The sequence below is a fragment of the Capra hircus genome, chromosome 19, assembly GCF_001704415.2.
Source record: "Capra hircus breed San Clemente chromosome 19, ASM170441v1, whole genome shotgun sequence".
Taxonomy (NCBI): Eukaryota; Metazoa; Chordata; class Mammalia; order Artiodactyla; family Bovidae; genus Capra; species Capra hircus.
The window spans coordinates 36,840,491-36,855,629 of NC_030826.1; the positions used below are offsets into that span (position 1 = coordinate 36,840,491).

The 15,139-nt window shown below is 49.1% G+C and overlaps 1 protein-coding gene across 2 annotated transcripts; it reads left to right on the forward strand.

Moving 5' to 3' along the window:
• Positions 245 to 11,706, forward strand: PHB (prohibitin). 2 transcript variants are annotated; one of them, XM_013972518.2, is made up of 7 exons: positions 245 to 327; positions 1,563 to 1,677; positions 3,129 to 3,290; positions 6,572 to 6,714; positions 6,850 to 6,966; positions 9,108 to 9,203; positions 10,553 to 11,706. In XM_013972518.2, exons 2-7 carry the CDS (start codon positions 1,590 to 1,592, stop codon positions 10,763 to 10,765), a joined length of 819 nt encoding a protein of 272 aa, XP_013827972.1. In that variant the 5' UTR covers positions 245 to 327; positions 1,563 to 1,589; the 3' UTR covers positions 10,766 to 11,706. The 2 variants fall into 2 exon arrangements, with proteins under 2 accessions (XP_013827972.1, XP_017920403.1); XM_018064914.1 differs by lacking the exon at positions 245 to 327 and adding an exon at positions 1,045 to 1,128.

Consider the following 15,139-nt stretch of genomic DNA (forward strand, 5'->3'; position numbering starts at 1 on the left):
GTTCACAACAGGCACGTGCATTTATCCCCCAAGAAACTACAGCCCCCCAAATGCTTTGCGGCAACCACTGGACCTTCAGTACTACCAAAGACAAAAGGTTTTTCAGCGCGGGTCAACCCCCGCATGGCTTTTTGGGAATTGTAGTTCATCTGCGAAGAGTCTGGGAACAACAGTAAGGCAGCAAGCCACCCTTCCCAGAATGCATAGCGCTCGTCCTCACCAATCCGAAGCGCGGATCTTGGAAGTAGGGCGGGGACATGGAGGAGCTGTCCGGCGCACGCGCTGTCTGTGGCTGGGGAATTCATGTGGAGGTCAGAGTGGAAGCAGGTGAGAAAGCTGGGGAGCGGCTGTGGTCCGCGTTCTGGCGTCTCTGCAGTCCCACCTCTGCGTTCCCATTCTCTTCAAGTTTGGGCGGGCGGAGTGTGTGCCTGGGTCCGCCTCGTGTCGGAGGGGAAGGGGGTGAGCCTGGGAGGAGCCAGGAGTTACGTAGAGGTAGGTAGGTGTGTATGGGGGCAGGGTGAGGAATAATCCAGAAGATATTAGGAATGGAAAGGCCGAGGGGTCAGGACTAGGCGTCCTGATCACGGGAATGGAATAGTTAAGTGCACGGATAGAGATGAAGATACTCAGAAGTTGAGGCCTGAGAAGGAGGGGTAGAGGCTGAAGTGGCCGACGACGATGGGGCGGGGAGAGACAAAGTTTAAGTGCAAGAGCAGATTGTAGAGAGGTCAGCCGCGCTCCCGTCCACCCCGCTTCTGCCCCGACCCCCACCTGTTCCAGGGCTGTTGCTCGCGGTGCAGCTGTTTAATACATTTTTGGCCCTGTTGTTTCTCGTGATTTGTTGGCCCCAGAACGTCATCCAGAGCCTGCTTCCATAATAACAGGTTATTCATTCTTCATACCTGATGTTGAGAAACCGTGGTGAGGAGTTAAGCTGTGTCTTCTAGAATTAGACTTCCAGGTTCTAATCCTCTTTGCCTCCTTCATAGCTGCGTGATCTTAGGCTTTTCTTGTAACTTAACCTCTCTTTGTGCTTCAGTTTCCTCATCTGTGTAGTCCTCTACTTCATAGGGGTTGATGTGAAGATTAAATACACCAATTGCTGTTAGAAGACTGCCTATTGTAAAGGTTAGCTGCTACTGTTGTTTTGTTGTTGGAACCACGTTCTTTTCTGAATCAAAATCACACAGAACCAACCCCGCAGCCTCTCTTCTGCGGCCTGCAGGTCCAGGAGATGAGAGGCTGTTTTGCTATGGTGCTAAGTTTTCTATGGGTAATCCAGCCCATGCCTCCTTCCCATTTTGTACCAATACCCCAGACGCCATTTCTTAAGTAGTAGAAAAAGAAGAAAGCAGCGGAGAAAGAAGATCAGAGGAATTGATTATACATTTTTATAAGCTGCAGAGTGTTATTTATGAAATGTCTTTCAGTTGAAGATTTAGAGCTCTCAGGAGTGGGGAAATAAATAGCTAGCTTGAGAAATGCATGTGATGCCTCAGAGAGGGCTTCCTCTGAGGATTGGGGATTGAGTTGTTTTGTTTGTTTTGTTTTTACCCCCTTAGGTGTGAGTGGGTCCAGCCAAAGGAGACATGGCTGCCAAAGTGTTTGAGTCCATTGGCAAGTTTGGGCTTGCCTTAGCCGTTGCAGGAGGCGTGGTGAACTCTGCCTTGTATAATGGTGAGGCACTGAGGGGTGGTGGGTCACTGACCTTTGCCAGAGGATTTTCATTGGTCTGCCTAGGCCATGTGACACTCCTTTGGCAACCACTTGCTGTGAATATATTTGACCAAGAAGGCTCACCTGCTGCCATCCTGCACCATATGATGGCCTTGTCATCAGAACCTCTGTCCTTGGAGCCTTAGGTTCTCTCAGAGCCTTTCTTTACAAAGAGCCTCCCAACCTAGTTGGGTGTTTCCACTTTCTCTTGTTAAAGTATCAGTATGTCAGGATTTTGCTGGCCAATTGAAATGGAGAGTCTGTTCTCTTCTGCCTATGTGGGGAGTAACTCAGCAAGGGCTTTAGACCTTTGGTGACCTTGATCTGAGCAAAAACTGTTGCTCTGCTCTAGTTGAGTTGTTCCCAAGAAAATATCTTTGAGATGCATTGCCCAGCTTTTAACAGTGTAACCAGGCTTTAAGCTGTCTTTTGAGGACGTCCCTGGCAGTCCAGTGGTTAAGACTCTGTCCTTCCATTGCAGGGAGTGCAGATTTGGTCTCTGGTTGGCGAATTAAGATCCTGCAGGTGGAGCGGTGTGGCCAAAAATTTAAAAAATAAAAACAGTTAGGTTTTCTTCCACTTTCCTATGTGACCTTAGGCAAGTCACCTTCCCCTCCATAGGACGCAGGTTTCTCTTGGTCAAGCAGCAGGATTGAACTAGTTTATGTCTAAGACACTTCCTGCTTTGATATTCTCTTAACTTTTCACTGTTGGAAAGCAGCAATAGATTGACCCATCTCACGCGAGACTCTGACAGCAGGAGGATTACTTTCAGAGTGAAGATACTGGACCAACTATAAAGCCCAAAAAGGCAGAGACAGAAAGTGGCTGATCAGAAAAGCCTGCTCTGCTTCTGTGGCCCAGCTTTATACTCTGATCTTATACCCTGCATGGCTAGACTGTAATCACCATCATTAATTTCTCTCTGAAATTAGCAAGACAGCTCTATAACCCCTTCAGATTTTAGAGAAACCAAGCTGTTGGAAAGAAAAAAATGAGGACTTCCAAATTTTAGGATTGCCATAGGAAGGGTGCTGCTTCTGGGAATACTGGGTTAAATTGGAACCAGGATGGACTGTGAGTTTTAGAAGGAAGTTTTGGGAGCTGGTTCCTAGGAATGTGTTGGTGGGAGTTCACGGGTGGAGTGGTTAATCAGAAAATCAGCAGCCAGTTGTTTCAAGGAGGAAGAATGCTGAGAATAGATCCTGTTACCAAAGTCCTTAGGAGGACACGGGACAGAAAGTGATTGCTTTGTTTCGTAGCTGTTAAGAAGCCTCTGGAGTCCTGAAGTGTGGGAAGACAGAGCAAGAGACTTACTATATAAACAGAAAACACCAGGGGCCTTTCAGACACGATCCTTTTGGTTAAGGGTGAGGGGATTTTTCTGACCCATTGTTATCCTTCATTCCCAGTGGATGCTGGGCACAGAGCTGTCATCTTTGACCGGTTCCGGGGAGTGCAGGACGTTGTCGTAGGAGAAGGGACTCACTTCCTCATCCCATGGGTACAGAAACCAATTATCTTTGACTGCCGCTCTCGACCACGTAACGTGCCAGTAATCACTGGTAGCAAAGGTAAGTCTCATCTGTGGGTCAGGTAAAGTGGAGTGTGTGGAACAGGTGCCGTGGGATCCAGAATGCGTTGAACTTCCCTAAATATTTTTCCTGAAGAGTTTTATGTGGCTACAGAAAAAGAAGTATACAAGGATGCCTGAAGAGACATTATGAATTCAGTTCCAGACCCCTGCAACAAAGCAAATGTTGTAATAAAGTGAGTCACACAAATATTTTAGTTTCCCAGTACATATAGAATAGAAGTTATGTTTATCCCATACTATATCCAGTTACAGGTGCAACAGCTCTATCTCTAAAGAAACAGTGTACATACCATGATTAAAAAATACCTTATGGCTAAAAGATGCTAACCATCATCTGAGCCTTCAGTGAATTATAATAGTAACATCACAGATCACCATAGTGAATGTAATAATATTGGAAAGTTTGGAATATTGTTAAGAGTTGCCAAAATGTGACTCAGAGAGACTTTCTTGGTAGTTAAGAATCTGCCTTGCAATGCAGGGGATACCGGTTCAATCCCCAGTCAGTGAACTAGAGCCCATGCAACTAAGGCTAGAGAGTCCCCATATTGCAGCAAAATATCTCATGTGCCACAACTAAGACCCAAAGCAGCCAAGTAAGTATCTTTAAAAATGTGATACAGACATGAAGTGAGCAGGTGCTGTTAGAAAAATGATGGTAATAAACTTGCTTGATAAAGTGTTGCCCCAGACCTTCAATTTGTAGGAAATACAGTGGATGCGAAGCACAAATACATGAGATGTGCCTGTATATTCAAGATACACACACAACTGTATGAATTTAGAGAAATGGACGGATGTATTTCAGTAGTCACATCGCAGTCCAGCTTTAAAGAAATCTGAGTGTGCCTCTGCTCTCGCGGTTGGCCCTTCCCATCAGCTCTTGCCCCCGGGGTGACTGTACGCTGATCCAGCCGTTGTGTTGCCTTCTCAGCTGGCTTGCCCTTGGCCTGGCTTCCAGACCTGTGTTTCCAGCAGTGCTGGCCCCACACTGTTACCTCCTGGGCCGGGACCCACACCCTGAGCAACTTGGTGTCTGACATGCCACCGACTCCCTGGTTGGAGCCCGAAATGAATTATTGTCACGGTTCTCCCCTCCCCATCGTGCACGCAGAGGTGCACGGCAGTAAATGGAGTGGCAGGTGCTGGCTCGGCTGTGACCTTTCTGTGCAGGAAGAGGGATCGCGTGGATGTTGCTGGTCCTTGGCAGATGTTTGCTTTCTATAGTAGTGTCAGGCTTTGTGCTGGGTCGGAGGGTGGGGTACTTCAGCAATGAGTAAAGCGGGAGCCTTTAGGAGTTCGATCTAGCAAGGGGGACAGGCGTGGACAGGCGTTAGGAGTGGGGTGTGGTATGCAGCATGGAGGGGAGCAGAGAGGAGCTGTGAGGAACGGGCGTCTGTGCTGGTGCTTGAGAGTGAGAAGTGTGTTGGACAGGGTAGGGGACAGGGTATTGTCTAATCTGTCCTGTTTCTCCCAACGAGGGAGAGGACGAGCCTCCTGTAAAGGGTCTGGCCTGCCTACTATATCAGAGGAAATCAACAGTGGGGTGGGGTTCATTAAGAAACATCTTCAGTTCAGTTGCTCAGTTGTGTCCAACTCTTTGTGACCCCATGAATCGCAGCACACCAGGCCTCCCTGTCCATCACCGTCTCTTGGAGTTCACTCAAACTCACGTCCATCGAATCAGTGATGCCATCCAGCCATCTCATCCTCTGTCATCCCTTTCTCCTCCTGCCCCCAGTTCCTCCCAGCATCAGAGTCTTTTCCAATGAGTCAACTCTTTGCATGAGGTGGCCACAGTACTGGAGTTTCAGCTTTAGCATCAGTCCTTCCAGTGAACACCCAGGGCTGATCTCTTTTAGAATGGACTGGTTGGATCTCCTTGCAGTCCAAGGGACTCTCAAGAGTCTTCTCCAACACCACAGTTCAAAACCATCAGTTCTTCGGCACTCAGCTTTCTTCACAGTCCAACTCTCATATCCATACAGGACCACTGGAAAAACTATAGCCTTGACTAGACGGACCTTTGCTGGCAAAGTAATGTCTCTGCTTTTGAATATGCTATCTAGGTTGGTCATAACTTTTCTTCCAAGGAATAAGCATCTTTTAATTTCATGGGTGTAGTCACCATCTGCAATGATTTTGGAGCCCCCCAAAATAAAGTCTGACACTGTTTCCACTGTTTCCCCATCTATTTCCCATGAAGTGATGGGACCAGATGCCATGATCTTCGTTTTCTGAATGTTGAGCTTTAAGCCAACTTTTTCACTCTCCTCTTTCACTTTCATCAAGAGGCTTTTTAGTTCCTCTTCACTTTCTGCCATAAGGGTGGTGTCATCTGCATATCTGAGGTTATTGATATTTCTCCCGGCAATCTTGATTCCAGCTTGTGCTTCATCCAGCCCAGCGTTTCTCGTGATGTGCTCTGCATATAAGTTAAATAATTTATCTTAAAGGCCTTAATGAGTACGTGTATAACCATTTCCCGCTCTAGTGCCTGGTTCGGAACTCATCTCATGGGCACTTGGTCCATATTGCTGATGACTGCAAGCAGTGCCTCGGCTCCAAGCACAGCTGGATTGTCAGGGGAAGTCGTAATTCCCTGGTCCTTTGACTGGTAATGAGAAGCGGCCTCTCAGGGAGTCTGATAACCCCTCACCTCTGTTGCATATTTGACAGAGTGCTTTTATATTGTCTGCTTCAGTTTCCCCCAACGTGCCTGGAAGGCAGATGATATCATCCCTGTTCTTACAGATGAGGAAATAAGCTGAGAGAGGCTAAGGTTTAGTGAGGCTGTGTAATAAGTAAACATTAGAGTTAAGTCACAGCCAGGCCCTGGACTGTCAGTCCACTGGACTCAGTCATCTCTCTGAGGCACACTCCTGCCTTGAGCCACGTTTACCTGGCCTTGGAGAGGCCTTACCCTAGTATTCTTGGCATTGGCTTATCTCTTTGCTTAACATATTCATTATTCCAGAGATTCCACGGCACCTACTAGACCTATAATCTGAATTTGCTCATGTCAGAGGGCATTCAGGACATGGAAAAGCTGTCATCACCAGAATCCTTTGAGAAGTTATTAGCGCTGGTGCTCTGCTGGGTTCTCTACCAAAGAAACCATGAACCTGTGCACCTCACCTTGAAGGGTTTGTTAATCAGCAACTTTACTTATAAATTGTAGCAGATTTGGCCTAGGGGAGGTCACAGGAGGCCATGTGATTTGTGTTTTTAACTCCAGCATTTGTGCCCTGCCCTCAGATTTGCAGAATGTCAACATCACCCTGCGCATCCTCTTCCGGCCGGTTGCCAGTCAGCTTCCTCGCATCTTCACCAGCATTGGAGAGGACTACGATGAGCGCGTGCTGCCGTCCATCACTACAGAGATCCTCAAGTCCGTGGTGGTGAGTGAGCAGGGCCTCGTCCTCGAGCCCAGCCCCCAAGAACGCACTCGATGGCAGGAAGAGCTTGGTGATGACTGATTGGGATTCTGCTTCTTTGCAATCATGACTCGCTCCTCTGCCTTCCCTTGGAACCAGGCTCGCTTTGATGCTGGAGAACTGATCACCCAGAGAGAGCTGGTCTCCAGACAGGTGAGCGATGACCTCACAGAGCGAGCAGCGACCTTTGGGCTCATCCTGGATGACGTATCCTTGGTAAGGGTCTTGGGGAGCTGGAGGGGTGGGGGTACGGGGGTGCCTGGCTCCATTTCTGGGTAGATACTGTGAGGTCCTACCTTCCAGGTCCTACTTTCCTTGATGAATACTGGAAAACATGGAACCTTCTTAGTGGTATGAGACAGTCTCCTTGGGTTTATTTTCAGATGAGGGTTCTTTTACTGCCCCTGTGCCGTAGACATTTCTGTTTTGATTTTTGGTCCTACCCAGGTGGTCCCTAGCCACTAGGTTTTTTCCCTCCCCAGACTGAGTGTTGCTCACGGCTCCCCAGGAAGCGTCACGTTTACCTCGTTTGACGCAGAAACTGCCTGATAGAGACTAGGGGGCAGCTTGCATAGTCTTTTCTCCCGTGCACAGACCTCCCAGCCTGACCCCTGGGGATTTCCTAACACCTAGGGTTTGAAGTGCAGTGACGTGAACGCTGAGAACTCCCCGTGAAAGGTGATAGAGTGTAAATGAATGGTTCTGTCCCCCAAAGCCTGGTATGGGGGCATCTCTGAGGCATGAGTTACCCTCTTGAGACTGTGTGGTCTGTGTATTTATATGACATTGAATGCCGCAGTGCAGACAGAAAGCAATACAGGCAGGATAGCATTTCAGATCAGGGAGGGTGAGGGAAAGGGGTCGTGTTTCTGATTCTCTAGGAAAAATCATTTGGAATGATTTGTTCGGGTAGTGAGGTAGGGTGTTTCCTGTTCCGTTCTCCTGCGCGTCACTGGGGAAAGGCACCGTTTCCAACTCAGCATCTGTGCAGCTGTTTAAACAGTCACCCTGTGCACGCCCATTGCTCACCCCAGGGCACTGCCTCCGTGGAAGGCTTTTGGGTTCCCTCTACTGGCAAGACGCCAGGCTGCAGCCACTTGGCCCTTGCGACCAGAGCAGTTTTCAGGCCCTCCCACTTAGTGTTAATCTAAACACCTTGGTCATGAGAACATAGTAAGTAAAAACCTAAGGAGAACCTTGGCATTTTGCTAAATTTTAACCACATAGTCCATTCTGGGGAAATGCGGGTTGACCACAAGAAACAGTGTCTAAGAGGTGTGAGGAGAAAATTAGGTTTCATGGGGAGTTTGCTGCCTTCAGCTGGCCCTTCTGGAAAGAAATTTTATTCCTTAATTGCACATTTCATTTTCATTTCTGAGGGTCGTATTTTCTTCCCCAAACTTTGAACAGAAGTCCAGAAATGGAGCAAGCAAGGTAGAACAGCTGCAGTATAAGAGTTAGGAGTGTTAAAAATTCTGAAAAGACAATGGACTGCCGTTTACTCTCCAGAAGAGGTTTTGAGCTGCTAGTTTTTCTTAAAGCAGAGATTGGGAGTGTGGGGGTAGAATGAAACAAGTAGAATTTGATAGCAAAACCCATACTATTCTCCCCTTTATTCTTCCCATTTAATAAAAAGTTAGATAAATAAATTAGGCTTTAGGAATGCTGAGCTCTGTTCCCATTGTTTGCACTTGATCACTTATGTTACTAGGGAAGGCCTGTGCATAATCAGAATTTTAAACGTTCACCCTGAGCAATAATCTTTACCTGCTTTCTCTTTTTTTTAAACCCTTTACCAGAAGGACTTGCTCATAGGAATACTGTGATTTGCAAAATCATGATTTGGAAGTCTCACTCATCCTCTTCCCTGTTTTGTGATGGAGATGCTGTGAGAAAGCAGTGGACTGGTTAATCCATGAGCAGAGAGCCTCACACTCTTGAATCCCTGAGAACCAGCTGCGTGCCTCACTCTCAGGGGCTCAGTTTTCCATCTGGTCTCTCTGGGGGCTTTGAACAGGCCATCAAAGGGCCTTGGAAGAGCACTTGTTGGTGCTGGGGGTCCTGGAACCCACCGTTCTCCCCTGGGGAGGTGGTCAGTTGAGTAGACACCTTCTGGTCCCCATGGCTGTTTCCTACCTGAGGACAGTGATGAACAGGAGCACGTTGGGCAGCTGAGAATTCTGGGCTGCGAACTCAGTTTGGACACAGATGTGGAGGTGGAAGGGTGTTCTGGCCTCATGTTATCTCCAGCTGCTAGAGCCATTCCTGGCCTCTTCCTCCAGCCGCCATAGGGGCTCTGCAGCAGCCCTGTCGAAGCAATTACAGTGCCTCATCTTGCTCTCACTCTCTCCCCTTAGACGCATCTGACCTTTGGGAAGGAGTTCACAGAAGCGGTGGAAGCCAAACAGGTGGCTCAGCAGGAAGCAGAGAGGGCCAGATTTGTGGTGGAAAAGGTGAGTGCTCAACCAGATGGCAGGAGCCTCTCTCCCCTTTCTCCTGTGCTCAGCCGCCCCGTTTGCTGGGTGGCCTGGAAATTCATCATCTGTCATCTCTTCTTCCGGGGTCATCGGAAGGGGATTGAAAAGACTGTACTCCTGCAATTGGTTCCAGAGTCTTTAGGGTCTAGTCAGGGATATGTGAGGTTATGTTCCTAAATCATTGAAGAGTAATTTCTTTTCCACGTCCCTAAGATCAAAAACACTCTCCCACAAATAAAAATGTTTCTTCTGGAATATTTTCAGCTTCACTGAGAAGTTGTTTTTAACCTTAGTTATACAGTGAAAGCTGAAAGCCTAAAGGATCAAACGTTGCACCAGATACACTATTGTCACTGGATTTTTTTTCAAGCACTAAATCCATCCAGATGTGTCAGAGTGTGCTGGGATGCAGTGGATTTGCACAGGGCCTGGTCTTTCAGTCTTTGCAAAGGTGTATTTATTTCATGTATCTCCTTCTCCCCACCACTAATACACTTGGATTTTTATTCCTAATCCAAGATTCCTTCATCCTTAGAATCAACCAAAGAAAGATATATGGGTAGACATTTAACTTTAGAGAATATAGACTCCATGTGGGTGGAGATTTTTTTTTCTTTTTTCTTCCTCTCTCCAGCATCTAGAACATAGCCAAAACCATGCCTCAGATAGATACTAGGTATCCGTAAACATTTGTTGAGTGAACAGCCCCAGAGCCTCAGTTGAGTAACTGTGTGTTAATCTCAGGGAGGCCTTGCACCGCGCTCTCCTCCCACCGTTCTGAAGGTCATACATTGTAGGTAGACGTCTTCCTGTTGATACAAGCTGGGAAAGCCAGGAGGTCTTATACTGGGTGCCCAAGTTCCTGGTCGGGAACCCCTTTAGCCCACAGTCTAAGGAGCATCCTGTGCCTGCTGCTCCTACTTGGCTGCACTGGTTTTGATGAAAGTCGCTTTGACTTGGGCCTGGAGGGAAAGATGAAGGTTGAGTCTACCTTTCTTTCTCTCTTCTTTTCCTTGGCCTGGGATCCTCCAGGCTCAGAGTAGGTGGCTGGCCTCAGTTGCTGTTAATGTTATTGAGGACTTTGAAATAAGACAGCTCTCTATACAGCCAACAGAAATGTGTCCCTTTAGTAGTGAGCAGTGGGCATGATGAGGGCAAGGAGAATTGAGTGAATAGTGTTTGTTGAGCCCTTCTGAAGGGAGAGAGGGGTAAAATCCCAGAGCTCATTCAGGATCCAGAGAGGGTGCCTAACACAGAGCTTTTGAGGCTGTAACCCGCCATCACGCCCCAGGGTGTCATCTTGGTCTCTGCCTCCACCCTCGCAGGCTGAGCAGCAGAAGAAGGCAGCCATCATCTCCGCCGAGGGCGACTCCAAGGCGGCCGAGTTAATCGCCAACTCGCTCGCCACTGCAGGCGATGGCCTGATCGAGCTGCGCAAGCTGGAGGCCGCAGAAGACATCGCGTACCAGCTGTCGCGCTCGCGGAACATCACCTACCTGCCTGCCGGGCAGTCGGTGCTCCTCCAGCTGCCCCAGTGAGGCCTACACCTCCTGGGCCAGCTGGACCACAGCCCCGAAGTTGCTCAGCACCACCTTCCTTCTCCTGCCCCAGAAATCACTGTGAAACTTCATGATTGGCTTAAAGTGAAGGAAATAAAAGTAAAATCACTTCAGATCTCTTAATTACTCAATCAGATGGAGCTCTTTGATTCTTCTCATTTCCATCCCCTTTTTTTTAATTTACCTTCCTACCCCAAATTGCTAAGTGCCTACACAGACAGCTTGGTTCCGGTCTTTGGGGCCGGCTGGCACTCCTGCCCAGGCACTGAGAATTGGCAGAAGAAAGGCAGGGCCTTGTGTGTAATGAGCTGGGAGTCAGTGGGAGGCCTGAGTAAACTTGTAGCCTCCAACCAACCCTTCATTCAGGATTTGAGGAAGATGGCACACGCAGATGAATGGTGAACACAGGCCTCGGATTTCTCCAGTGGCTCCTGCACAGACCCAGCTGAAGAGAGGTGCTGGGGAGGGTCAGAGAGGAAGTGATCCATCTCTTACCATAAAGCTGATGCTCTTTAACTGCGGGACCAGCGGAAGCACGTGTGTACAAACGGCACGGATTGAAGAATCTGCCTCCGTGAAGGTGGGTGGGCCTGATTTGGTTTGCTCTCCCCCCGCCTCAGAGTTCTGGAATGGATTTGAATAGAGAGAGCAGGCCTGGACTGAGATGAGAGTCCTGTGGCCTTCCTCTCCACCTCCCACCTTCGTGTCTCAAATACCCGGCGGATTTCCAGCTTGAAGGATTGCATCCGGCCAGAGCTGTACAGGCCTGCCAAAGACGTGTGCATCCCGTGTTCCTGGCTCCCTGGTTCAGAGACTGCCCTTCTAGAGGGCTCTGTGCCTGTGCCTTGAAGGAAATGACCATGAGAAGAAGACAAATGTGTGTAAACTATCAATAAATGACACCCAGACCTTCCAGCTCAGTCTTGTGGGTTTGTTTCGTTTGTTTGTGGGAGCCATGGGCTCAGGACAGAACATGCCAATAGTCTCTGTGCACAATTGTATCACCAGAGAGGACAGACTCTCCAGCAGGGCAGGAAATGCTTTGGTTTCAGAAAACACTGGGTTGCCGTCCAGATCCATCCCCAGCCTGAAATTAATCAGTGGTGTCAAGTGAGGTTTATCATGCCATGGGTACTTAGGAGGTAAGGTTGGATGGAGGCTTGTTAACTTCCTTTGTTGTCTTTGAGTTGGGAGTTGTAGGCGCATTTACTGAGAGAGGGATTGACGTGAAACACACTGCCAAGCCCGCAGTGCGCTCTGGTTAGACTGACAGACAGTAGACGGCTTCGGTGCCTTGCCTGTCATGGGGTTGTATTGCTTATTCCGCTTTACTCTGCTGTGGAAAGGCCTTGGTCTTTGAAGGGCGGGGGGAGAGGGGACAGGATTGAGAAATGAGCTGTGCCGGTCACCCACCTCGGATCCTTTAAGGAACAGAACGGGAACAACAGTGCAGTCAGCACCCACGTTGACTGTGCTTTAACCTCTGCTCTTGGTTTAATCCCAGGCTCACCACCTGGCCAAGGAGAGCAGCCTCTTAAGAGGACTCGGCAGGCTGGTCTGTGACCTGGATTCTGCATTTCCTCTCCCAGAGTGATAGGGCCAGCTGTCAGCTGGGAAAGGGGACAGATGCACTGATTTGGGGTGGGCTGGGGCCTGACTTCTGCCGGCACTACACCCTGCTCCCCTTCCAGGGCCCCTCCGCGGGGATCACGTCCCTTCCCACCACTGTGAGCGTGCCGACAGGAGTGTGATGGGCTCGTGACCCTCAGCTGAACTTCCCACCAAAGCTTCATTCTGATGCTGAGCGAGCCTCGTTCAGCCCGTCACCTCACCACCTCCCTGGCATCAGTTATCTCAGAATAACTCTTACTACTTGTGTTTTTTGCTGTAAGAATAGCGAGGCCTGCAAGTGGGGAGGTGCCTGAACTCAAAATGCATGGAAGACTGGAGCAGAAAGAGCTTGACTGCTAAATAGGTTCCAGACCTGCTTCCACTCAGCGGCCTTCCTCCTTTCCTGCTGTTTATTGCTCCGGACACCCTGGCGGGTGTGGGGGGTGCGGGGGGGCTGCGGTGCAGGAGGCGCCTCTCTTCCCCAGGCCCTTTTTAAAAGAGCAGCTTGTTTCTTGCATTTGGCAGGAGATTGGATTTCCCACCCAGGTGTGTGAGGGGAGCCCTCCCCAGCCTCTGGGTTCTTTCTGCCTCCAGGTCAGCCCTTCAGCAGCAGGCAGGCCAGTTCCTGCTGATTTTGTCTGTAGCCTCCCTGCCATGAATGGTGCCAGTGGTAACCCGGGGCCTCATTCTGCCTTGACTTCCGCCAAGTAATTCTTTTCACAAATGTTCAAGGGCTGTTAACTGACTGCTTAGCCCCAGCGTCCCCTGAAGGCCTCCGGGTTTCTCCAGACACTGCCACAATGGGCTTTTATCAGCTCGGGATTCTCTTGGCCTTGGATCAGAAGCCGTGTCCTGTCCTGCCCAGGGAGGGGCCAAGCAGGAGTGTCTCCATCCCTGCCTCCTTTGGTCAGGCTGAATAGTTCCCTTGTTTGGGCCCTGAACTGGGGGAGCCGGGAAAGAAGACCCTCAAAGGTTGCTGCATTTTATACGCGTTCTGCTGGTGTGGACCGAAGTGGGAGGAGCTGTGCCGTTCCAGGTGGGTCAAATTGAAAGAGAGAGAGAGAGAATGGAATATTGTCCAAGCCTGGTGTAGCAGATGCTCTTCTAATGAGCCAGTGGTCCAGCCATCAGCAGGGAAGAGTGTTTAGGCCATCCCTGGACCTTTCCCATCTGCCAATACTGTGGGCAAAGCAGCCCATCCTGACTGAAAATAACCTGGGTGAGACAGTCACAGGAAGCTGTAAATGATGTCCCTGCCTTTCCTTGGCCTCCTGTTCATCCTGCACACTGTTCCAAGCTTCATTTTTCATTATTTTTATTGGAGTATAGTTGCTTTACAATGTTGTATTAGTTTCTGCTATATAGCAAAAGGAATCAGCTATATGTATACACATCCCAGGTGGCGCTAGTGGTAAAGAAACCTCCTGCAATGCAGGAGACATAATGAGACATGGCTTCAATCCCTGAGTTGGGAAGATCCCTGGAGGAGGGCCTGGCAACCCACTCCAGTATTCTTGCTCGGAGAATCCTATGGACAGAGGGACCTGGTGGGCTACAGTCCATAAGGTCACAAACAGTCGAACACGACTGAAGTGACTTAGCATGCATACGTGTGTATATATCCCCTCTTTTTTTGGATTTCCTTCCTGTTTAGGTTACCACAGAGCATTGAATAGAGTTCCCTGTTGTATACTGCAGGTTCTCATCAGTTTTCTATTGAGTATATGTCAACAAACTTCATTTTTCTAAGTAGATCTCTTCCCCTTTCTCCTGAAAAACCTTCAGCAGCTACTCCTCCCTTGATTGAAGTGAAGTGAAAGTCGCTCAGTTGTGTCCGACTCTTTGCGACCCACAGACTACACAGTCCATGGAATTCTCCAAGCCAGAATACTGAAATGGGTAGCCTTTCCCTTCTCCAGGGGATCTTCCCAACCCAGGGATCGATCCTAGGTCTCCCACATCGCAGGCGGATTCTTTACCAGCTAAGCCACGAGGGAAGCCCAAGAATACTGGAGTGGGTAGCCTATCCCTTCTCCAGGGGATCTTCCCAACCCAGGAATCGAACCGGGCTCTCCTGTAGTGCAGGCAGGTTCTTTTACCAGCAGAGCTACCAGGGAGGCCTCCCTTGGTTAATAAAGTACAAATACCTTGTTCTGGCATTCAAGGCCCTCGCTGCCTTTCTAGTCCAACATACTTGACTGCTTACTGTCGCATACCTACCTAGTGGCTCCCATGGGATGGGGAGTGCTGTTTGAAAATGCAAGTGGAGAGGGGCAGCTGCTACTAGCTTTAGGTGATGGCGAGTGGAGGTGGTGGGGACACTAGGAGGCCTACCTCGTATGGGACAGACTCACACGACAAAAGCTGTTCCAAATGTAATGCCAGTGAAACCCCCCTTTGAAAACACACACCAAAGTGAGTTCCTTGTTCCTGTCCGCATACCCCCCACTTTGGCTGCACCCCTCTGCTCACAGAGTCACTTCCTCCAGTCAGCCCTTCCCCCACATTTCACAAGTCCAGATGCCCCCCATCTGTTGTAGCCATGTGTTTGGGAAACAAACTCACTCAGAAGGACAAAGCAGATAGTGGAGTGCAGTTTATTACACCGGCGGGCTCAAGGCAGAGTCTCCTCTTAGCCAAGGACCCTGACCAGTTCTTGTGAAAACTTTATATACCCTAAGTGTATATGCCCAAACCCACCTCCCCAAATTCCCTGAAACTAGCCTGAACAAAGGAAAAGAA

Coding starts and splice junctions, on each gene's coding strand:
- PHB (XM_013972518.2), top strand. CDS start 1,590: ATGGCTGCCAAAGTGTTTGAGTCCATTGGCAAGTTTGGGCTTGCCTTA. Junction 1,678..3,128: donor GAACTCTGCCTTGTATAATG/GTGAGGCACTGA, acceptor CTTCATTCCCAG/TGGATGCTGGGCACAGAGCT. Junction 6,715..6,849: donor AGATCCTCAAGTCCGTGGTG/GTGAGTGAGCAG, acceptor CCTTGGAACCAG/GCTCGCTTTGATGCTGGAGA.